The sequence below is a fragment of the Pelodiscus sinensis genome, chromosome 18 (genome assembly GCF_049634645.1).
Source record: "Pelodiscus sinensis isolate JC-2024 chromosome 18, ASM4963464v1, whole genome shotgun sequence".
NCBI lineage: Eukaryota > Metazoa > Chordata > Testudines > Trionychidae > Pelodiscus > Pelodiscus sinensis.
In genome coordinates, this window is record NC_134728.1 from 42,379 (window position 1) to 67,113 (window position 24,735).

A 24,735-nucleotide genomic window follows, 5' to 3' on the forward strand; every position below is an offset into this window, starting at 1 on the left:
GGGGGACTTTAACCACCCTGACATCTGTTGGGAGACCAATACAGCAGGACACAGACAATCCAGGAAGTTTTTGGAGAATGTTGGGAATAATTTCTTGGTACAAGAGCTGAAGGAACCAGCCAGGGGCCATGCACAGCTTGACCTGCTGCTCACAAATGGAGGAACTAGTAGGGGAAGTAGAGGTGGGTGACAACCTGGGCAGCAGTGATCATGAGATGGTCGAGTTCAGGATCCTGACCAAAGGAAGAAAGGAGAGTAGCAAAATACACACCCTGGACTTCAGAAAAGCAGACTGTGACTCCCCCCGATAACTGATGGGCAGGATTCTCTGGGATGTAACATGAAGGGGAGAGGAGTCCAGGGGAGCGAGCAGTATTTTAAAGAAGCCTTATTGAAGGCACAGGAAGAAACCATCCTGATGTGCAGCAAGAAAAGCAAATATGGTAGGCGACCAGATTAGCTTACCAGGGACATCCTTGGTGAGCTTACACACAAAAGGGAAGCTTACAAGAAGTGGAAACTTGGACGGATGACTAGGGAGGAGTATAAATCTATTGCTCGAGAATGCAGGGGAGTGATCAGGAAAGTGAAAGCGCAATTGGAATTGCAGCTGGCAAGGGATGTGAAGGGGAACAGGAAAGGTTTCTCCAGGCATGTTAGCAAGAAGAGGTGATCAGAGAGGGTGTGGGGCCCTTACTGGCTGAGGGAGGTAACCTGGTGGGAAAAGCTGAAGTACTCGATGCTTTCTTTGTCTCTGTCTTCACGCACAAGGTCAGCTCCCAGACTAATGCAGTAGGCAAGGCAGTATGGGAAGGAGGTGATAGAAATGTAGCCGTGTTAGTCTGGGGTAGTTGAAGCAAAATGCAGGACAATGTAGCACTTTAAAGACTAACAAGATGGTTTATTAGATGATGAGCTTTCGTGGGCCAGACCCACTTCCTCAGATCAAATCTGGTGGCAGCCATCGGTGGGGAAAGAACAAGTTAGGAACAATTTAGAAAAGCTAAACATGCACAAATCCATGGGCCCAGATTTAATGCATCCGAGGGCACTGAGGGAGTTGGCAATTGTCGTTTTGGAGCTTTTGGCCATTAGCTTTGAAAACTCGTGGAAACTGGGAGAGATCCTGGATGATTGGAAAAAGGCAAATGTGGTGCCCATCTTTAAAAAAGGGAAGAAGGGTTTGGGGTTCCGTAGGTGTCCAGCCCATGGCTCCCCTGGGAGCTGCCCTCCCTCCAGACTGAGTCCCCGTGGGTGCAAAGCCCCGAAGGGCCCCGAGCCCCCAACTGCCTCCTGCGCGTGCAGGGTCCTGAGCCCCATGTCGCCTCCTCTCACTGCTGGCACACACGGTGCAGCCCAGCCTGCTGCTGGGGGAGGGGGCGTGCTGGCTGCTTGTGTGCCACGAGAGTCCCCCTCTACCGGCTGAGTCCTGTGCAGCCCAACCGGCCGCCTGCCCTGCGGGACCAACTGAGGGATGCGCCGCTCTGACCTGGCAGCGGCGCTCCTCCACGCGTAGCTCCGTGGCCCGCACAGGCTGTGCGTGAGTTTGCTGCCTGTCTGCTGGCTGGAGCTGGTGCTGCAGCCTCACAGCCGTGTGCCAACCACGAGGCGGCAGCGCGGGCTCCCTGCTGCACGGGGGAGGAGAGGGTGGTGAGCTCCCACCACGAACCACCTGGGAAGCGGCCGCAAGTCACTAGTGATCCGTGGACTGCACTTGAAGAGCCACCGGCCTAGGGTAAAGGCGAGAATGCTGTCTCCAAAGGCCGGGAGGCACCAGTCTCTACCAGAGGGGGAACAGACTGAGGGAATGGACTCAGACACGAGTCAAGATGGCACGAAGATGGGCCCATGTTAAAGGTGTGCGACTCAGGGCGTGCGACTCAGGGCGTGCGACTCAGGGCGTGCGACTCAGGGCGTGCGACTCAGGGCGTGCGATTCAGGGCGTGCGATTCAGCCGGAGGGCTGAGTTGCTGAAGAGGCTTCAAACCAGAGTGCGCTTAGTGGTCTAGCCGTGAGCAAAGCTTTCACCCTTCCCTTCCCAAACAATATGGACGGTGCAGCGCACAGCGATACCCAGAGGGATGTTACCGTCGGCCAAGTCCAGATTCCCATACGAACATCCCCAGTGGGCCTACAGTTGGCCAAAAGCACATTCCAGTCATTTTTCACCTGCTCAGCCTGTTATTGAACTGCTGCTTGATACTGTCAAGGCTCCTCGTGCAGGGCTTCATGAGCCACGGCACTACAGGGTAGGAAGGGTCTCCAAGAACCACAGTGGCATCTCCACTTCCCCCACTGTGATCTGGTTTGGGAAGAAAGGCCTCGCTTGCAGCTTCCTGAACAGGCCAGTGTGTGTCATGCACCTTTCCGGACCAGCCTGGGTGAATGTCTGTGAAATGCTGACAGTGAGCCCCAAGTGCCTGCAGAACCATGAAGAAATACTCCTTGAGGTTAATGTACAAGATGGTCTGGTGCCAAAATTGGACGGTGCATGGCCATTTACTGCTACACCACAGTTTGGGAAAGTCAAACCACAATTTCACGCATGTTGCCCAGAGTCACGGTGTTTTGGAGCATGATGCGATTGGTGACCCTGCACACTTCCATCAGCACAAGCCTAACGGTCGACTTTCCCACTCCAAAATGGTTGGCGACCCAAGCGAAAGCTGTCTGGAGTAGCCAGCTTCCACAGTGTGATCACTTTCAAGAGCCTTTGTAAGTCCCGGCCTGACAAAGCCCTGGCTGGGAAGATGCAGATGGAACTGGCCCTGCTTTGGGCAGGGCGTTGGATGAGGTCTCTTCCAGCCCTGGGATTCTCCACTGGCCGGGCAGCCTTTATTTGCACGTCCTTGTGCTGCTGGGTGGGGTGAGCTCAGCCACGGCCCCATGAAAGTGACTTTCCTCATCTGAAAGTTGTGCAGCTCCTGCTTGTCATCCCAGGCTTGCACGACTGTGTGATCCACCCTCAGTGCTTGTTTCCCGAGCCCAGAAGGGGGTCAGCACCTCTGTGAATGCCCCAAGAAATCGTGTGTTGTGCAAATTCTGCTCCGACTCCCCATTGTCGCTTTGCAGATTCCGGAATAACTCGAGGGCCATGCACGATGTGCTAGTGAGACCCATCAGCATCGCAGGGCTGCTGGGTTGCAAAGCGATGCACCATGGGTCATTGGGGCAGGACCCAGGATGCCCTGCCTCTCCACAAGCCTCTGCAGCAGCAGAGGAAGAGCTGCTCCGTGGCACAGATGCCCAGAATGCACCACTCCAAAAGGCACTGCAAGCCCTGTGAGTGTGGTCACCCTAATGCGCTTCCAGCTGATGGCGTGGACACCCCAGAGCATTTTCCTGTGGTTACTACTAGGGCTTGGCATCTGCCAGCGTGGACATGACCTCCGCTTGCTCCATTCCCTCCATAGTAGTTGCCCTCGGGGCGGATGGAATAATTGCAACGGGAGGTTGCCCGTCTCTTTTTGCAAGTAATGTGTCACTAATGTCAGCATCCTGCAGTTGGGCTTTTGCTAGTCAGCAGAATTGAGCCTGCGCAATGGAGATTGGCCCAGCACAATATAATTCACTGAGGCAGATGGCCCGCTCTCAGAGGGCAGGACCACTGGCTCTGCAACGCAGCCATGAAGACTCTTGTGGGCCTCTAACTTCCATTGCAGATAGTGTTTATACCATCCATAGGAATCACAGGGATTTCCAATGGCAGCAGCGGATGGGGCGTGTCTGCATCTCCCTGACTGGGGATGAATGCTGAACTCGTAGCTAGCCCAGGCGGCCTCCCATCTCTACCCCGCAGCATCCAGTGTAGCACTTGTCAACACGTACGTCAGTGGATTGTTGTCTGTCCACACCATACGAGCAGCAACCTGGCATCTGCACGTGGGGTGAATGGCTTGCTTGGGTCAGCAAAGACTAAGACAGGAGCATGAGTCAGGCAGTTAACGATTTCTCAAAAATCCCTCTCACGGCTCTTGTCCCATCGTGGTCTAAGGACTCTGGAGCCTAGTGCTTCTGCTTGGGAGACCTCCCCTGACCTTTGAACTTATACTTGTGCTTGCTGGATGGGTATCCCCTAGGAAGATCATTTAGAGGCTTCAAAACGGCAGCATAATTCTTCACAAACCTGCGACAGTGTGACGGCGCGTCGGGGGTTCCCCGTCTCCTGCACCCCGAAATGGCACAAACAGACTGCACCAGCCAGTGGAATTGAGGGTGGTTTATTGCTCCTCCAGCACAGCGCAGCACAGATGGAATCTGGTTACAGGAACTGGGGCTAAGAGGCCTCAGTGCCCCCCCTTGAGATAGGGGAGTCCCAGCCCCCTCCCCAGCTCCTTATTCCCTGCCTTCCAGATAGGAACTAACTAACCCTCTCCAAGCCCTGCCCCCCAGCCAGGGCAGCATCCACCTTCCTTTGTTCCTCTCCATGGGGGGTGTCTGGCCACTGGTTCAACAAGTTTGGCATTACCTCTGCCTAGTGAGGTTTTCCCTGCTGGGTCTTGCTCCAGACAGCAGGGGTCACCACAGCCCAGCAAGTACCCCCACTACGTCACAGACAGTAACCACTAAATCCGAGGAAGGTCGTAAGCTCCCTGTAAGTGCTGGGGCATGGCCATGCTTCTATTTTACCTGGATCCGTACTCAGACCTCACTCATACTGATGTTCTGCAGAACTGGCTCCTAGCAATGGAAAGTGCTGGTCCATAGGCTTCCGACATGTCCTGCCCTTAAGAAATCGTCCTTCATGTTCCTCCAAGGTTCTTGCAAATCCATCCCCATTCCCTGTGGCAGTTTCCTGGCCCCTCCCAACTGATCCTCAGCTTTCCATACACTAAGCAGGGATTTTCCTCATTACAGCAATTGGCAGCACTGTGCCCATCTTGACCACACGGTAGCAGAACTGTGCTTTCCCCTTTGCCTGGCTCTAAATGTGGACTTCTCCATCGTCACAGCCTGGGACTCCTTGTTTCTGGACATCTTAGTGTGGTCCATGGTGTGTTACGATTCAGCCATCCGTTCTGTTAGGGCTTACGCTTGCTGGGCGAGTTCCTCTCTGGTGCTCACCATCAGTACACCGGCTGTTTGCAGGGGAGCTGTGCTGGCTGGCTCAGATGTCAGGGCTTCCCACGACTCACTGGCGGCCTTTCTTCCTCCTCTCTGACCTCTTGTATTAGCTGGGGTAGCCTGGGGGGCATCCCCGTGAGTCTCTTAGCTGTTCTTCTCGGCCTCTTAGCCGGAGAAGTAGTAGAACTGGGTTCCGATCTTGAGTTCCTCTTACAATCTGAAAACAACAAGCGGTCCCGCGGCACCTCAGAGACTGACATGTTAGGTCATGATCTTCCGGGGGTAGAGGCGTTGAGTGGACACTCAGAATCCAGTGACCTGCAGGACCTGTGTTAATGAAGCTAGTTGTCAGGCTGGACGTGTTCCATTCCTAGCTTCTGATCTGGAAATACGAATATCAAAGGCGGGGGAATCCAAACCACGAGATGCAGTGACCCAGAGCCTCTCTGGGACACCAGCCTGGCAGGGCAAGAGCAGCCCCACAGGGCGGGGGGCCTGGGCATCTGAGGGACTGGCCTGACCTGCCCACGCTGGCCGGGGCCCTGCTGGCACCCCATGCGCTCACCCTTCCCGAGAGACTCGCCCGCCTGGACTCAGCCTGAACTCAGACACCTGGAGAAGGTGCCTGACTCACCTGGCAATGGCACCCAGGCCTGATCCCCACAGCTGGCCTTGCTGGGGAGAGGGGACACAGGCTCTGAGCTGGGTCTGCCCTACCTGAATGACACCCCCCCAGCTATGGGGAGGGGCTGATGGGAAAAATCCACCCCAACCCTTCCCCTCCAAATCCCTATTCCATAGACAGTCTGGAGTGTGTCCCTGGACCCCATCTCAGAGGTGCTGCCTGGGGTGCTGCGGAGATAGCCCTGCTCCCCCAGGGTGTGGACGGACTGTGCCCCCCCCCCCCCAGTAATACATGACACAGGACCAGCCCAGCCTCTGGGGCTTAAGAAAGACAGAGTCCCAGGGCTGGCAGAGACCTCGGGAGTCACCGGGTCCAGCCCCCGGCCCAGAGCAGGACCAGCCCAACTCAACCAGCCCCGCCAGGGCTTTGTCCAGCCAGGACTTAAACACCTCTAGGGATGGAGATTCCACCCCCTCCCTCGGGAACCCAGCCCAGCGCTTCCCCACCCACCTGGGGAAATAGTTTTTCCTAATCTCCAACCTAGACCTCCCCACTGCAACTTGAGCCCATTGCTCCTGGTTCTGCCACCTGCCCCCACTGAGAACAGCCTCTCGCCAGCCTCTCTGGACCCCCCTGCAGGGAGTTGCAGGCTGCTCTCAAATCCCCCCTCACTCTGCTCTTGTGCAGACTGAACAAGCCCAACTCCCTCAGACTCTCCTCACTAGTGAAGTGCTCCAGCCCCTAATCATTTTGGTTGCCTCTGCTGGCCCCTCTCCAATGCGTCCACATCCTTTCTGTAATGGGGGGCCCAGTTCTGGATGCAACACTCCAGATGTGGCCTCACCAGAGCTGAATAAAGGGGAATAATCACTTCCCTAGATCTGCTGGCAATGCTCCTCCTAATGCATCTTAATATGCCATTAGCCTTCTTGGCTACAAGGGCCCCTGTTGACTCATCTCCAGCTTCTCCTCCACTGGAACCCCCGGGGCCTTTTCTGCAGAACTGCTGCTCAGCCAGTCGCAGTTAAACACAGGAACACCCCCAGCGTCTCCCACAGGCAACTCGGCATCTCTCTCTGGATTCCATCTGGCCCAGAACTGGCCGGCCCAGTCCCGAGGTGGAGGGGAGGAGGCAGAGATGCAGGAGAAGGACAGAGCTGCTCAGGGTGTGGCACTGAGACCCTGTGCCAGCAGCTGGTCTAACCCCACTGTGCTGCTGGTGGTGATGGCCACGGCCCCCGTCTGTGATGTGGCAGACGGGATTGGGGGTCACCCGGGGAGAGCACACAGGGCTGGATGGCCGGAGGAGCACACACGGAGAGTCCTGCCTCCCCAGGAGCCACTGTCAGAGGGGGGTGCCCCTAGATAAGTGGGGTACCCCCACCCACCCGTTGTGCACCCCACTCCGTCCAGAGCTTGTATTCTCTCCCACATGTTCCTGCCCTGCCCTCTAATTACCTTCCCTCTGTAGCCCCCTAACTTCCTCCCAGAGCCTGCACCCAGACTCCACCCCAGAGCCAGCATCCCTCACCTTGTCCTGCACTCACATTCCCTCCCAGAGCCTGCCCCTCAGGCCCCCTAGAGCTCCACCCCTCACTCCTCTGCACCCAGACTCCCTCCCAAAGCCCATGTCCCTTCCCACCAAGCTCCCCCTCAGCCTCAGGCAGCTGGTGGTGGGGCGGAGAGTCTGAGTTAGGGAGGGGTGCGGGCTTTGCACATTCTGGACACCGCGAAAGCTTTTGCAAACCTGCCACCCCCGATGGCATCATCTCTCTAGGCCAGAGCTTGACCGGAGCAGGAACAAGGGTCCTGGCCCGCAGAGAAACGCTCCCGCCAGCTGTAGAGAGGTGCTGGCGTCGGGGAGCTGGGAGCGGCGGGGTCGGTCGGACTGTGCAGCGGAGCCTGCAGTGCATGGCTCTCCGGGGATGGTGCAGCTGAGGGCCCTGCACAGCTCCTGAGCAGCAACTACACCTAGAAACTCCCAGATGCAGGTGGTGGCTCGGCCCGGAGGGAGGGGAGCCCTAGGAGGAGAAATCTGCCCCTTGACTGCATGGTGCTGCGGGAGTGTAGCCGTGCTGTGGCCGTCTGGCCTGGGACAAAGGTGATCCCTGAAGTAAGGCTGGTCCCAGGCTGGTTTGGGTGGCAGAGAGCGACAGGCAGCCGGTGCTGATCGCGGAGCAGGGGTCTCACGCTCCCGGAGACGTGCCCCGCTCAGGAAGCAGGTGGCTGCGTTCTGCACCAGTGCCAGCCTCCGGCCGGCTCTAAGGCGCACCCCACACAGGGCTCGCTGCAATAGCCTGAGACTGGTGCCAACCTGGGGAGCAGCGCCCAGGGCGGGACGTGAGAGGGACGGTGCCACCCTCCGGCCAGGCACTGCAGGTGTGTGGCTGTCTGGGTTACAGCTGCGCCTGCGTCTCCCGCCGCTGCTGCGGCCTAGAACCACCCCGGCAAGTCATAGATGACTCTCCCTGCATTAAAGGCAAGATGTCTCTTCTGTCGGCTTCTCCCCCATTCAGCGCTGCCTGGGCTGGGCCGCAGCCGGCGCCTCTCCTCAGGCCCCAGGCTCAATGGGATCTGACTGCGGAGTGAACTGCTCTGTCCATGGCAGGCGAGGCAGAGACCTTCACTGGGTGCCCCAGGCCAGGGGCTGCCAGGGCTCCGGTGTTGACCCGGACAGTCTGGGATTTGTGCTACTGCCCGGTAAAGGAATTGAGAAAACGCCAGCCATAGGCAACGGGGGGGGGGGCAGGGGAGCAGCCCGGCAATTAACGGGGCTGCGACTTCATTTTGGCAGCCAGACGCTTTTTTTGGGGGGTGTCCGGTGTTTTTGGTGACACCATCCGGCAGCCCTACCCAGGCCTCCTCCTTCTCCCACTGGCCTCAGGCTGGGCAGGAGCAGGGGCTACAGAATGCCCCCGGGCAGCAGCCTGCACTGGGAAGGGAGTGATTGTCCACCACGAACGGCTGAGACCCCAGAGTCAGGAGCAAAGCCAGCGGTGAGCAGCCCCCCAGACTGCAGAGGTGGGTCAGCAGCACCTCGGTCTGATCGTCCAGCCCCGACCCTCGAGCTCCATTTCTTGGCAGGAGCTGACCCAGGAGCAGTGCGGGCTCTGCGCCGGAGCCACGGCTGGGTAGCTCAAATGCAGCCTTATGCAATGGAGTGTGCCTCAGTGTACCTGGCCATCCATCCGTCCCCATTAGCAGAAAGGTCTGGCCCAGCGCTGTGTTTGCTATTAGTGTGAAGAAAGGAGGGGGCCTCATGACTCACTACTGCCCTGAGACCCGTCCAAAGTCATCACTGTGACATCATTAGCAGGACGGTGTGCGTGTGCGCGTGTGTGCGCGCGTGTGTGTGCGTGTGAGCGTGTGCGCGTGTGTGTGCGCGTGCGTGTGCGTGCGTGTGTGCGTATGCGTGTGCGTGTGAGCGTGCACACGCGTTCACTTTTTACTTTGTATTCTCAATAAATGTGGTGTGTTGCCTTTCCCCCACAAGGATCCCGTGTGCAGCAGGGGCAGCAGGGAGACGGGGCGAGAGTTTTCTCACTGCATCAGGGTCCAAAGAGGAAAATGTGACCCCAGGCCAGGACGGGGCGAGCCGCCAGCCAGGGGCTGCGCTGATGCTCCTTCAAAATCTCTTCAATGAGCAGCGCTGCCCCGGTTCCTGAGTAAAGGGCCCTGCCAAGAAGGATGTGGGTTGTGGGGCAAAGGCCTCTCGGCACCTCTAGAACCTCAGGGAGCAGCATCTGCCGGCTCCCATCCGGCGGGCCAGGGCTCGTGTGAAATCCTGGAGGGCTGGTGTCCTTGTCGCCTCCCGAACAGGCACTGCTCCCCAGGAGGCAGAGGCTGGGCTCCAGCTCAGGACGACTGCCCCGCTTCCAAAGGGGAGCTCTTGAAGCTGAAGGCAGGCCACCTCTTCTCCCCACTTCCTTGTTCTCCCGGCCATCTCCCCCGCCCACTGGCAGGAGGGTGAGGAATGAGGCCCCCACCCAGTGCCGACCTGTTCCCATTATTCCACCTCCACAGCCACCTGAGAATGAAAGCACACCTCCCACTGGGAGCAGGATTTGCATGCATTGCACATTCGTCCTCCGGGCCAGGCGGCCAGGCCAGGAACTAGGGCACCGAGTTTCACCTGGCAGGACGGCTCTGCCCTCAGCCGAGTCCCCTCGCGAGTGACGTGTCACGGCTGCTCCCCCGCTCGTGTGCCCACCACGGCTGAGGTGTGAGTGCCGCGCACCCCTGCCCTGGGAGATCCGGCCTGGCTCCTCCCGGGAGAGCCGCTAGCAGGGAGCGAGCCGAGAGAAGGCGCCGCAGGCTGCCCTGGTGCTGCGGCTGGCCGGCTGGCAGCGCCGTCGCTGGGTCTGGGAGCTGGCTCCGAGGCGGCACTGCCCAAGCTTCAGCCCAGCTCCAGGGACCAGACTTGTTGGGGGTCCCCCTGTGGCTAGAAATGTGTTTCCAGCACGGGGGCGTCCCGGCGGGTGGGGCTGGGCTGCGAGCAGGAAGCCGTCTCGTCAGGGCAGGAACCAAACAGGGAGGCAGTTTCCCCGGCCCCAGGACTCCGCTGAAGAGAGACGCAGGAAAGGCCCCCAGGTCTCTGGGGACACTTGCCAAGTCCCTGTTGTCGCTGGCAGGGGAGGGAGCTCACCCCCTGGGGCTCGGCAGCGCAGGGGAGACGTGTCCCAGGCCGGGGAGGGGAGCTCCCCTCAGAGGGCAGAGCTGCCTCCCACCCGGTCCCGTCCAGGAGAACAAGGGGCCAAGAGATCCCAGAAAGAGGAATTGGCCCTTCGCCCCGCGGGGGCAGCCGGGTTTCCAGCCATGCCACCTGTGTCTGGTGAAGGGGAGGGAGGGAGCTGCAGAGCGGCGCAGCCTCCCCACCCGCCAGAACTTTCCCGTCCGCCCACACAGGGTGCGGCTTTCTCCACCAATTTCCTCCACTCTCTGCATGGCCGGTTTTCTCCCTGCCACGTCCTAGCGTCTCTATTCCACTGCCATGTCCAATGGACTCTCGTGGCCAGGCCACGGTGTTTTAGTGTTGGCTAGTATTGGTCAGGAGACTAAGTGTGATGCCCGATGATTTGAGGTTATAAGTTCTGTAGCTTCTCTCTCTCTGTCTCTCACGATTAGATAATGTCCCTGGAAGGCCTTGCTCCCTCTTAGCATTACAAATTGAGTCTTACTCCTTGTCTGTGTCACCAAGTTGTGTCATTTAGTAACTATTCTTGTCTGAAACTGCTCAGTTGTGTGGTGTGAGTGGAGGGGGGGTGAGTGTGGCAGCCAGCACGGATGCCCAGGTAATCAAGAAGAAGTGGAAACTTAGAAGATAAGGAGGAAACAGCCCTTGTGTCTGTGGCTGAATTACATGAGCAGCACTGACAACCCCGGACACAGGCAGAGACCCCCCGCACCCCGCGAGTGAGACACCGCTGGGCAGCCGACAGTCCTCGCAAAGGATAACTCTGGAAAGACAGACTGACTCCCCAAGGATGGAGGGTTGCAGCCTGACACTGCACCCACAGCCCCAACCGGGAATGTACCTGAGAAGAAGGGGGGCTCTGGCCATTGGGACTCTGGGTTCAGTCCTGCAAGCCGAGCCTCAGAAGAGTCAGAGGAACCCCGACCCCTCGCTCTGTCAGCCTGGCCTGGCCAGTGACACTGACTTGAGCCATGACAGACTGGTAACTACGCACCATCTGAAGGACCCGTCTCTCTCTCTCTCTCTCTCTCTCTCTCTCTCTCTCTGTGTGTGTGTGTGTGTGTGTGTGTGTGTGTGTGTGTGTGTAGACTACATGGCTCATCAACGGAGCCATGTAGGTTAGTTTACTAGACATAGCAAACTGAAGCGGTGATTTAAATAATTGCCGCTTCATTTACATCAACATGGCCGCCGCGCTGTGCCGATCAGCTGTTTGGCGGCACAGCGTGGTAGTCTGGACGCGCCGCGGTTGACCAGGGAAGTCCACGAGGCATAATGGGGCGGTTGACAAGGGCTTCCCTAGTCAACCACGGCGCGTCCAGACTACTGCACTGTGCCGCCAAACAGCTGATCGGCTCAACGCGGCGGCCATTTTGATGTAAATGAAGTGGCGATGATTATTTAAATCGCTGCTTCATTTTGCTATGTCTAGAAACCTAATCTACATGGCTCCGGCGATGGAGCCATGTAGTCTAGACACACCCTATGGCTACGTCGACACTGGCATGATTTTCCAAAAATGCTTTTAATGGAAAACTTTTCCATTAAAAGCATTTTCGGAAAAGCGCGTCTAGATTGGCAGGATGCTTTTCCACAAAAGCACTTTTTGCGGAAAAGCATCCATGGCCAATCTAGACGCGCTTTTCCGCAAAAAAGCCCCGATCGCCATTTTCGTGATCGGGCCTTTTTTGCGGAAAACAAATCTCTGCTGTCTACACTGGCCCTTTTGCGCAAAAGTCTTTCGGAAAAAGACTTTTGCCCGAACGGGAGCAGCACAGCATGTCCGGAAAAGCACTGATGATTTTACAGGAGATCGTCAGTGCTCTTCCGGAAATTCAAGCGGCCAGTGTAGACAGCTGATTTTCTGGAAAATCTTGCCAGTCTAGACACAGCCTAGATGTATGTGTGGGCTTGTCTTTATGCTAACGGCTTCGCCACTGTCTTTTCAATAAATGTGGTGTATTGCCTTTTCCCCTGAAAAAGATCCCTTGTGCTTCTTATAAGCTTACCACCGGTGTGGCTGCCCTGCGGTGGGGTTCATGCCCTTCTGGACAGCTTGGGTCTGCCCCTGCCAGGGCTGCTGGGCTCTGGATAAGCTCACCTTGGTAGAGTCAAAGGGACTCTGAAAGGAGTCATGCAGGGAGGGGACCCTCTCTGCCAGCGCTCTCAGGTTTCTTCCCCTCCCGCCGGTCCGTGGGGAGCAGTGGCTACACCAAGCCCAGAGGGGCAGCCTCAGTGTGCTTGCTGCCTTCGGCGTGGGGTCCCAGGGCAGTCTGCTGGGCGCCACGCTGGGCGGTCAATGCCAACCCAGAGGTCTGAGTTCTCAGAGGGTCGTGAGCTCACCGGGGGTGCCCAGCAGCAGCACAGCTTGCAGAGACCCAGCGCGACTGGCCCTGCTCCAGCCGTGTGTCTGGAGGGTGAAGCTGAGCGTAGGGTAAAACGAGGAAGTTTGAACGGCCTGTCCACGCGGCTCAGCAGCTTGCAGCCTATCTCCCTGCATTCCAGGTGCTCGCGGATCCCATCACCACCAGCCCCTCCAGGGACATGGCCCCGCTGGCTCCAGTCTCGCTGCTTACGAAACCTCTTCCCCCCTTCACAAACGTGCACCTTAAGACAAGGCTCCGACAACCAGCCCCCACCCTGTGCCCCTTCCGCCAGCCGCTGCTGGCGCTGAGCCGAGCCGGGGTCCTGTCTTTACCACATTCTCAGCTGCTTACAGTCTGCTCTCAGCAGGCAGCCCCATGGAAGCCACCTGTCTCTATCTCCCTTCCTCCGGCTCCAGCAAACCACGATCCCTGTGGCATCGCTCCTCCCTCCCTGTGGGGCTGGCCTCCGGCTGCTTCTGCAGCTGCATTCGGGCTGGGCTCTATCCTTGGGGGCTTGCAGGGCAGCGGGGCTGCTGCTGGCTGGTAAGTGTCTCCTGAGCCTTCGTATCTCTTGTCTCCCGCATGCCGTGGGGGCTGCTGCACCCCCCGAATATGGTCCTGGTGTCCCGCTAAAGTCTGGCTCCCCACCGCAGTGCCCATCTCCAAAGCTGGCGGGTGACTGGCTGGCCCGTCATACCCCACTGCCTATTTGCTCTGATTGTTGGCTCTCCCCTCGGTGGAATCTCCCCCCTGCAACAGGTCTTCCCACATTGGCACCACGGGGTGGGCCTTTTGCCCGTCAGTGTCTGTGCTGGACGGTTTGGATCCCCTGTGAAGAGACATTCCTGTGTCCACAATGTTAACGAGGGGCCTGAGCCAGAAGAAACAGCTTGTGTGAGGGTCTCTTAGCTCTTATAGCCGAGTTGATCTGTGCATTCCCCGGAGGAGACGTGCTGGTTAAATTCCCATTTGTGGGCAAACTTCCTGATTTCTTCCTAGGCAAACTGGGATCTGGTGTAGTGAATGCCGTGTCTGGAATAGCATCTCTCACCAAACGGGCCTTCAGTTTGCCAGGCACCGAATGACTTCTTGTATCGGGCAAGGCACTGACCTCCCGCAATATGGATAGCAGCTGGTGTTTAACTTGCAGGTAAATAACTCAGCTCCCACACTCTGCTGGCAATTATCCCACAACTGGCCGTGCCACGCCCCGCTGCGGAGGAGCAGAGCTGAGCACGCGGTCCTGGCCAGCAAGCACTCTCTACGCCCATCCAGAGAGCTGCCAGTGCTCAGGCGTGAGGCATGTGTTGTTTGCACGACAGCCCTCCGTTCGGAGGCTCTCTGTGCACAGTGCGATTCCAGCCCACACGCTCAGCTGGGTTTTAATTTGAAAATGCCCTTCTGCTCCTCCGGGCCCTGGTGAGGATCCTCTCCGGGCTGCTTGTGGCTGGATGCCTGAGTCTGTAGCCACCTTCATTTCCAGCAGTAGAAAGTGGGAGATCATGCAGCCTGACCCCCTTCCCGCAGCTCACCCAGGGGCACTGGGCCGCTTGCTCAGGGTGTCACTAGCAGCAGTGGCCATCCTGAACCATGCTTGCTTTCTGCCACCAGCACAGGCGGTGTGTCAACACGTGCAGCAATCTATTGGTGCACTAAGGCAGGGCCTTGCCAGATGGTCCCTGGGTTTGGTGGGCTGCCGGTGCTATTGCTGGCTGGCTGTAGCTGTGCTCGTGGAGCTGTTTTCCCCGGGGCAGTGGGGCGTCTAGGGCAGCCTGCGGCAGGGCTCTGCGGGCACAAGCCATCAACTGCTCCTGAGAAAGAGCCGCCCTGAGCCCTTGCCTGAAGCATCTTCTGGAGCATCCGTGGCTCTTCTGGTGGGCAGCAGCGCCGCACAGACACGGCCCTTCGCAGTTGGTTCGGCACGTCCCAGGCTTGCTGCTGGGGGCGTGTCCAGAGCCGCCCTCATCCTGCCTCGGGAGCTGACATCTTGGTTCCCCTTCAGCAGCTGGGTGTGGACAGAACTTGGGCAGAAAATGGATCATGCCTACGAAGGGCCGAGTCCCTGTCACGCCCACCTTCGCCCAGGCCCATGTGCCCAACCCCCACCTTCGCCCAGGCCCATGTGCCCAACCCCCATGGGTCACGTCTCCGACGCAACGATTCTGGCTGTGGCGAGGGCCATCAGCTCTGGGCAGTGGTTAGCGGCCTCTAGTCAGTGCCTGGTTCAGAGGCTACGATTCCGGCAGGTGCATAGTCTCCCTGATGGCGTCTTTGCCTCCCCCATGTTGCTTACCCAGGTTGTACTGGAGCAACGATCCCTTGGCTCTGCAGCTTTCGAGCTCCTTATGTACTGAACAGCGTAGAGCCATGGCAGATTGGAGGGAGGGCTCCAATGGGCTTCTACAGGCTTCTGTTTTGGGTACAGCCTTGTTTAAAATCTGAATTCATGACCAGGATGGAGATCTAAAGAGCAGACTGATCAAATTTGCCAATGACATAGAGCCAGGGAGGGGGGGTTGCCAATACTTTGGAGGACAGAGCTAAACTTCAAAGGGGTTTTGATAGGCAGGAGAATGGGGCTAGAGACGGCAAAAGGAAATTCAACAAAGACAAAGGTAAGGTGCCTGTTTCGGGACGGAAAGCCAAGCACACAAAGACAGACCGGGGAGAGCCGGGCGTGGCTGCCGCGTGGCTGACAGGAGCCGGGCGTTGTCATGGGTCACTGTCTCGGCACACGGCAGCACGGCGATGCTGTTGCAAAAGAAAGCAAAGGCAAGTCTGGCTGCATTGACAGCGGCCCAGTCCTGGGAGGTGACTGTACCGCGCAGCATGGCACTGGCGAGGCCTTGGCTGCAGTAGTGTCCAGTTTTGGTCCCCAGTGTCTACGAAGGGCGTAGAGGAACTGCAAAGGGCCCAGAGGCGAGTGACAAGGAAGATCAAAGGGATGGATGCTGCCGGAGGAGGAGAGGCTGCAGTCACTGGGCCTGTTTAGTTTAGTAAAGAGGAGATGAAGCGGGGGGGGGGGGGGTAGAGGGTCTTCAGCTGGTTGAAAGGCTGCTCCAGGAAAGCCGGCGAGCCGTTGCTCTCGCTTGCCACAGAGGGCGGCCAAGAGGCAGCGGGGTCCAACCGCTGCACAGCAGGGAGAGGAAATCTCAGGGGAACGGCCCAGCTGTGAGAACAGGAGGCCCATGGGACAGATGCTTGGGGAGGGCACCGCGGCTCCTTCCCTGGAAGGCTCAGAGGAGGCTGGAGCCGCCTGTGGGATGGTTAAGACACAACAGATCCTGCATCCCGGCAGGGGGTTAGATTATATATCCCTTGCAGCAGGGCTGACAGCCACTGCAGGCCCTGGGGCAAGGTGGGAGGGGCCCTGGCTCCATGCCCCGAAGGAGCAAGGCCAAGGGTGTAAGGGGCAGGGCCTAGGACAATCAGCCCTTAGCGCCGCCTGGACCAAGGCACTGTCCCCCCCAGCCATCAAAGCCACGGTTCAAAGGGGCCTGGGCTTCCAGTCACCACGGCTGCTGAAGTAGCAGCAGCAGCAGCTGGGAGCTCCGGGCCCCTTTGAAATGCCAGGCCCGTGCAATTGCCCCCTTTGGCCCCCCACTTCCCCATCGGTGGCCTGCTCTTTTGTGGGTCCTCCTAACCCTACGGTTCTAAGCGCACAGATTCCCTGTGGGGTCTATTTCCAAATGCAGCTTTCCTTCGAAGCACCTGCTGCCTTTAAACATATCCCCAGATGCTTTCAAAATGGCGTCCATTGTTCATGGGGCTGCTCCTTTGCTTCTTGCACTGCAGCTATAACATTCTGGGGCTGTTGGTTGGATTAAATTGGAGGAAATCTACGGGCCCAAAGTGTTAACCGTGTTTAACGATCCAGTCTCAATCCAACATTAAAACCATCGTAAACAACCTGCTTATACCATTACTGATACTCCTTGTAACTTTTCTTAAAGATACTGTTAAGGAGGAAAAACACTTACAGCCATTGAAAGCAACATATTGAACAAGGCCTCCATTTTCACCGCATCCCTTGTTCCCTTCCCCTGTAGAAGGGGAGAGTTTTTGGAAGGAACCCCCTTTGTCTGACAATCTCTTACCTGAAAAAACTTAAAAAACAACCAATGGTCCTGCAGTACCTAAGGGTCTGTCTACACTAGGCACCCTAGTTCGAACTAGGGTGGCTAATGTAGGCATTCGAACTTGCAAATGAAGCCTGGGATTTAAATATCCTCCTTGCAGGAGGAATAACGGTAGTTCGAATTAGGAGCTGTAATTCGAACTACCTAGTCCGTGCTGCGTGTCGCCGTGGGCAGGGAGTTCGAACTACGGGGCATTTAAAAATGGTGGCACCCGGGAACATGCAAATGAAGCCCGGGATATTTAAATCCTGGGCTTCATTTGCAAGTTCGAATGCCGACATTAGCCACATTAGTTCGAAGTAGGGTGGCAGTGTACACATACCCAAAGAGACTCACAAAAAATGTAGCTGGTATCATGAGCTTTCATGGGGACAACCCACTATCATTCTTCCGCTCTGCTCTGCGCTGATCAGGCCTCAGTTGGGGGATTGTGTCCAGTTCTGGGCATCGCATTTCAAGAAGGATGTGGAGAAATTGGAGAGGGCGCAGAGAAGAGCAACACGAATGATGAAAGGTCTAGAGAACATGACCCATGAAGGAAGGCTGAAAGAACTGGGCTTGTTTAGTTTAGAAAAGAAAAGCCAGGGTGTGGCTCAGTGTGCTCCCAGGTAGATGGAGGAGCTGGCGGACTTGACTGTAAACAGGAGGTGGTGGGAACTGACAATAAACGCACGGGTGACTGCACCAGACCCAGGGGCCTGAGCGGGGACTCCACCCCAGCCAGGCATTGCTCTCTCCATGTGGGTGAGCTGCTTTCAGCCCAACGTGCCCATTCCACAGACTTTCTGGGGAACACGGGTCTCTGGTCCCAGTTCCACTCGCCATGGCATAGCTCAGGCATGGCCATGTCCTGTCAGACTGGTGCTCAGCCTGTTTTACACACCGGCACTTCTAGCAGGGTGTTCTGCCGGCTGCAGTGCCCAGCACCTGATGTTCCACATGAAGGTGAAATGCACTATGGCAGCTGAGCAGCACCACACCAGCCTCCTTTAGGTAACGGCAGAGACCAGGCATTGCTGGGGAAACACAGGGGCTACGTCTAGACTGGCGTGATTTTCCGGAAATGCTTTTAACGGAAATTTTTTTCCGTTAAAAGTATTTCCACAAAAGCGCGTCTAGATTGGCAAGGATGCTTTTCCGGAAAAGCGCTTTTGCACAAAAGCATCCGTGCCAATCTAGACGCGCTTTTGCGCAAGGAAGCCCCGATCGCCATTTTAGCCATCGGGCTTTCTTGCGCAAAAATGTAGGTGCCTGTCTACACTGGTCCTCTTGCGCAAGTATTCTTGCACAAGCGGGCTTATCCCTGAGCGGTAGCGTGAAAGTATTTGTGCAAGAAGCACTGATTTGGTACATTACAAAGTCAGTGCTCTTGCGCAAATTCAAGCGGCCAGTGTAGACAACTAGCAAGTTTTTGCACCAAAGCAGGCACTTTTGCACAAAATCTTGCCAGTCTAGATGCACCCAGGTATTGCATCCACCTGTACACTGCTGTTCTGGGACTTCCTCGTTAACATCACAAAAGTAGAACTGCTAGCAGTCAAGATTCATATTGTGTGTTACAGGGTCACGGTCCTGGGCCTTGCACGCAGGCAGCGCTGTGGTGCTGACATATCTCAAGGGAGCAGAAAGCAGTTTTTCTATTAACCGTGACATGACGTCTGTTATCCAAATACCCTAACCTTAAAACACACAGAGAGTGAGCTGTCCCCAAACACAAGAAGCCTCCTGGCACTGCAGGATTGTGCCCTCCCAGGGAAGGGCCTTTGGACTCCTTTGTGGGCCCAGTGCAGCCCTGGTGTAAGTGAGTGCCACGTCATGGAAATCAGTGAGTCACATCTGCTCAGGGCTGAATTTGGTCCCGTGTCTTTGGTTGTTGCACGACTAACTTGTGAAAGTGCCCTGGGGCAGGCGGAAGGAGTTGGATTTGGGTTCCAGATTATGGAAATGGTAGTCTAATTACTACCACCAAGCGCTGACTTCTGATAACATTTGTCATACAATGCGCTTGACGGACAGTTTAGGCCAGTATAGGAACATAGATGGATGTCACGTCCACAGGAGCCCTGTGCAGCCAAGCCTGCATCAGAAAGCTCGGTATCACTTTCTATTCACCAGTGACACTGCACAACAAATACTTGGTTCATCTGAAAATCCAGGTGGGAATTCAGGGAGTCAGGATGGGATTTCCTGCCTTGGAATTTGGCCAAGAAACAAAGACAAACACCCCTGCTCTTAAGAAAAGAGTCCAGGGACCTCCAAGGATGGAGCCTGGGTTCTGAACTGATCCAGAAGGTAAAGTATCATTACTCCTGCCACTTCCTGCAGCTCCTGGGTTCTCTTGGGGGTTTCTCATCCAAGTAGTGACCCGGCCAGGCCATGTTTAGCTCTGAGATCTAGCACCGTGCCTCAGGAGTGTGGCCTCAGGCTGTGGAGTCTCATTACGTTGAAGCCCGATGGTGTGAGCCATTGCTGGGGTAGTTTGACATTTCAGCCCAGGAGCTGCCTGTGTCCAGAGCGAGCTTTTATTTGCTGCAGTTGCCGCCTCCCAGAGCCTCAACCAACTAGCTGGAGGAATTAACTCAGTGGTGTTTTCAGTCCGGCAATGATAATAACAGCCGGGCAGGACAAACAACCGACTGTCTGGGATGAAAGCTCTGAAGCTGCAAGGTGTGGATACTGGAAATGCAATAGAAGAAGGTGGATCACTCTGTGCTGGCACCAGAATTGAGCCACAGCTGGGAAGTGAGGTAAACCTGTACTTAAAACCTGCTTCTTGCAAGGAGCCTTCCCACAGAGATTTCCCCAGCAGCCTCCCACGCTGAGTTGTTCTGCCTCTCACTGAGTCTGACTGCAAGCGCTTTGAGGCAGGGATCTTGCCTTTCTAGGCTTCACGGGAAGAGCCGCATACTGGTTCGGAGGTTAGAGAACTAATCCTGGACAGTGGGGAGGCTGGCACCCCACCCATACTCCAGCCTCTTTCCCATGGGTAGTGTTCTGCGAAGGGGTCTGGCAAGCTGGGAGCTTTTCACTTGTGAGCGAACAGATCCACTCTGGGGCAGACTCCCCAGGCTGCGCCAGCCTGCCGCGAGAGCCTGCAGGAGCGGTCAGAATCGCCATAGGAAGAGGGGAGGGGTTGGAATAATGTCCAGTTCCGACCAATTTCCCTGCATCCCTTGCTGCTCAGGGTTGGGGGGAATAAGAACGATTGGCAGCCAAGTTGCAGCTTTCACACTTCAGCCATTTCTGAGCCTGGTGTCCAGTCTCCTTGTGCCGGCGTGTTTGTGTCCTGTGCACGCTGACCACTAGGCCCTCCTGCTGTGTCTCACCATTCTCTCACCCACCCTCTTGTTGGCATGTTAATCGAGTCGGGAGGTTTTCTCTACGTGTCTGATTCTCATTCGCTGGGAGTATTTCTGACATCACCAGTTTTGTGCAGTTGCCAATGGCCCTAGACATTGATGGATCAATCCCTCTACTTTCCTCCTGAGGGCTCTTTGCTTTGCCTTCCAGGGCAATTTCTAAACATGACCAAGTGCTGATCATACCCTTCTGTGTGGGCAGGGACAGATACCTGGAGCTGACTCCTTAGAACATTGAATTAGACTTAAACATGGGTGGTGCTTCTAGATCACCGTGCGCTGCTTCCTCCCACGCTTGAACCAGCTCCACCTGGGTGTGACTTTAAATTGCAGACTGGCTCCACTCTGGGCACTCAGACCCAGCTCTGGCAGCACCATGAAGTCAGGGGGCCTCTTTCTCCTCCTGGGGCTCATCACCCTCTGGACAGCACTACAGGGGGCACCTACAGAAAGTGAGTACAGGGAGCGCAGGGCCTGGAGGGGAGCCCTAGGGGAGGGGGCATGGGCAGTGGGAGTGGGGGCTTGGAAATACCAGACACGTTAGGGAGTGGGTTGGTTTGTCTCCTCAGTGACCCGATTCAGGGGCCAGTAGAAACACATCTCCACTGTGGGTGGCACAGGGACAGGGCTGCCATTCCCTCGGAGCAGCAGACGGAATTACAGACCATCTGGACCGGCCAGACTCTGCAATTCATGTGTTGCTGAGGGGCAGGCGTTGGAGGGGCAGGCTGGCAGCTCTGGACTGCTTTAGCTGGAGACTTATCGTCTAAATCTGTAGGTGCCCGACCTCTCATGACAGTGTCCCAAGGACACCCAGTTTTACACGGTCTCCGGGGCCATGCTCCACTGTCATGGCTGGCATGCCAGTCAGCTCCATCATCTCAGACTCCTCAGCCACGCTAGCACCTGGCTCCTGCTGCCTTTGGCACGGAACATCATGCCTCGCTGGCCTCCCAGTTCCACGTTTGGAAGGTGCCTGTGAGCTGCACCTGTGGGCTCTGGGAGAGCCCTCCCTGGAAACTGAGCTGGTTGTGGACTGGCAGGCAGGAGTCAGCAAGGGGGCAGGGGAGTCGGAGTTGGAGGGACCCAGCTCTGGATGGGGGTGAAGGGGGTAAGTGCTAGACACGGCACTTCACAAGAGACCCAAGGCCCTGAACTCAGCCTCTTGTCTCACATGGATACTTGGCAGGAAAGCTCATCAGACAGCCTGGTTTGGGCTGGGTGCTCTGGCTCCTGAGGACACAGCCCTGCTTCCAGCGTGCTCCCTCTGTCCCAGGGTTTGTTAACACCAACCAGGCTCCAAGCCCATCGTGCTAGGTAGTCCAGTTGGAAATCAGCACACAATCGCCTCGCCCCTCCAGGTACCGAGGCCCCTGCTATATTGCCTTGTAGTGATGGAACCATAGCACCATGCGCTGCTTCTCTGAATCACCTTTCCCAGCGAGGTCTTCCCGGGCTGTCAGAACTCAGCCACGTCGCTTAGCCCTGTGGCCAGGCTGATGTGCTGGCTGCCTGATGGGCAAACTGGTTTTTCATAAGGAAGGCTGACTGCATCGGGTTACTGAGCGGCAGGGAGAGGGCTTGTGTGTGAGGGCTGGGCAGCTGTTATTTTACTGCAGTTCATTTAGCCATTTGCATTGCTAACTAGAGAGACTTTATATTCCAACATAAAACACGGACCAGCCTGTGACCACCAGAGAGACCTGCCAGTGCTGAGCTGAGCTGATGTTAGAGCCACTGGCCTCTGGAGCTGGAGGTGCAATTTCCAGCCGGGGGAGACGTCCTGGCACTAGCTATGACTGAGCCTGTGCGCTGAAAACAGGCCTGGAGCTGTGGCAGGATGGGCAGTGGGACAGCAGCGGCTTCAGGAAGGACACACACAGAGATCTCCCATTTCTCACTCGCACTCACACGCCGGCTCATCCTGGGAAATGTGTGGGTCCAGACTGCGTCATGGGCACAGCAGAAAGGGCTGAGCCTCAGGGAGCCAGTCACCACTCTGCGCCCCTCTGCTCTGTCCTCATTGCTGAGAGCAGCCCCCGTTGTCTTCGAAGGAGAGCTGGAGCACAGAGGCCTCTGGCCGTGCCCCGCCTGGGCCCAGCCTGCCCCCGAGGGTTGTACGAATTCCCAGCAGGGGAGAGCCAGCTATTTCTGCTCCCTTTAGTGTGTAAGGTTAATAACACGGGGGGTACGTCTGGACTGCAGGGCTCCGTCCATGGAGCCATGTTAAATAGTTTACTCGGCATAGTCAATGAAGAGGAGATTTAAATAATCCCAGCTTCATTAAAATAAAAATGGCCGCCGCGCTGTGCCGATAATCAGCCGATCCGGCACAGCGCGGCAGTCTAGACACGGTCACCAAGGGAAGCCTTTGTTGACCGCTCCGGTTTGCCTCTAGTAAACTAGACGGAGCCATGAAGTCTAGACGTACCCTGGGTGTGTTTTAAAAGCTCATACATGCAAGGGGAAGGGGAGAGGGACCTGGGGCCCCGCCAGACCTGCCCAGACTGCCCCTCGCACGCCCCAGCCTGGCAGGGCTGGCACCAGGGGGCCCTGCTCTGGCGGTGCCCACACGCCCTCAGGCGCCCGACCCCTAGTCCCCGTCTGGTCACAAGCCCCCCAGCCCAGGCTGCGAGGCCTTATGCCTGGGGCATGTGGCAGCGCTGGGCACCCAGCTACAGACGGTCCTAGCTGCAGCCCTGCCCCATAGCATCTCCCCCCCATAGCCACAGCTCAGCCCTGCCCCCAGCTGCAGCCCTGCCCCATAGCATCTCCCCCCCATAGCCACAGCTCAGCCCTGCCCCCAGCTGCAGCCCTGCCCCTCAGCATCTGCCCCCCAGTCTCAGTAGTTTGCTGCCCTGCTGAGCCTGTGTAGTTCTCAGCTCACTTGTGACCCTAAAGTCCTAAAGCTGACGTGGCTTTGGCACATCTGGGCCTCGCCCTGGGAGCTTTTACCCTCTTGCACCTCACAAGAGGCACTGTGCAGGGAAAGCAACCTGGGAGAGCTTTGCTGTGCATGGGACAGGAGTGCATCTGCCCCCCCGCCACAGCTCAGCCCTGCCCCATCTCTGCCCCACAGCAACTGCCCCCCTGCCACAGCTCAGCCCTGCCCCATCTCTGCCCCACAGCATCTGCCCCCCAAGTCACAGCTCAGCCCTGCCCCCATCTCTGCCCCCACAGAATCTGCCCCTCCGCCACAGCTCAGCCCTGCCCCATCTCTGCCCCACAGCATCTGCCCCCCAAGTCACAGCTCAGCCCTGCCCCCATCTCTGCCCCACAGCATCTGCCCCCCGTCACAGCTCAGCCTTGCCCCCATCTCTGCCCCACAGCATCTGCTCCCCTGCCACAGCTCAGCTCTGCCCCATCTCTGACCCCTTGGCATCTGCCCCCCCGCCACAGCTCAGTCCTGCCCCTGTCTCTGCCCCATAGCATCTGCCCCCCCGCCACAGCTCAGTCCTGCCCCTGTCTCTGCCCCATAGCATCTGCCCCCTGCCACAGCTCAGCCATGCCCCCATCTCTGCCCCACAGAATCTGCCCCCTGCCCCAGCTCAGCCCTGCCCCCGCCCCTTCTCTCTGTACCCATGGGGCAGTGGCCCGTGCCCTGCAGACGTGGGGGTTACACCAGTGTGGCACGTGGGAGCAGAGGCTGGCATGGAGCGGGGCCCTGGGGCTGAGCCGAGCAGTTGAGAGAGGGGGGCAGAGATCTGTCATTGGGCCCCGCTCTTCCAGCTCCTCCCTCCTCCTCATGGAGTTGTTACTTGGCTGCCGTGCGCGGCCTGTGAGACTCACCCATTGCCTGGGCCTGCGTGGCTCCATGGGGATGAATCAGTGAGAGCACAGTGGCCACAGGGGTGTGGTGGCGAATACGTGGCGGTTACACCTCTGGATTCTCCCAGAAACTGGCAGGGCTCAGGGGACAAGAACGACCTGTTCTATTGGAGCGTCGTTGCAGCACCCTGATGCTAATCGGTGCTGAGAAACGCGCTGGCCAAGAAACCTCACGCAGACACGCAGCAGGGCAGGCTGGCTGGGTCTGGGAGGGCTAGAACACTGCAAATGGTCAGACATAGGATCCCATTGCCACAGATTGTCACTGCCTTCCAGATACGACTCAACCCACTGGCCCAGCCTCAGCCTGCATCTCCCCTGCCCAGCAACACAGCGGTTCTTAGCCAGTCATAGCCAAAGCTTGCAGCAGGGACAGACACGGGCTGTGTCTAGACTGGCCACTTTTTCCAGAAAATCAGCCGCTTTTCCAGAAAAACTTGCCAGCTGTCTACACTGGTCACTTGAATTTCCGCAAACGCACTGACTTCCTACTGTCTGAAATCAGTGCTTCTTGCGGAAATACTATGCTGCTCCCGTTCGGGCAAAAGTCCCTTTTGTGCAAAAGGGCCAGTGTAGGCAGCTCAGATTTGTTTTCCGCAAAAAACCCCCGATCACGAAAATGGCGATCGGGGCTTTTTTGCACAAAAGCGTCTAGATTGGC

The 24,735-nt window shown here is 57.3% G+C and overlaps 1 protein-coding gene across 2 annotated transcripts in view; it reads left to right on the forward strand.

The window, feature by feature from the left end:
• Positions 1–24,735, forward strand: part of LOC102461634 (uncharacterized) — a 44,848-nt gene that overhangs the window by 14,505 nt on the left and 5,608 nt on the right. Inside the window, exon 1 of one of the 2 annotated variants that reach the window (XM_006118402.4) lies at positions 20,541–20,698. The exons of the other annotated variant lie outside the window; for it this stretch is intronic. Coding sequence (XP_006118464.2) covers positions 20,623–20,698 — 76 coding nt within the window. The 5' untranslated portion in view covers positions 20,541–20,622. Of the gene's footprint in view, positions 1–20,540; positions 20,699–24,735 lie in introns of those variants that run through there. 2 annotated transcript variants of the gene reach the window in all.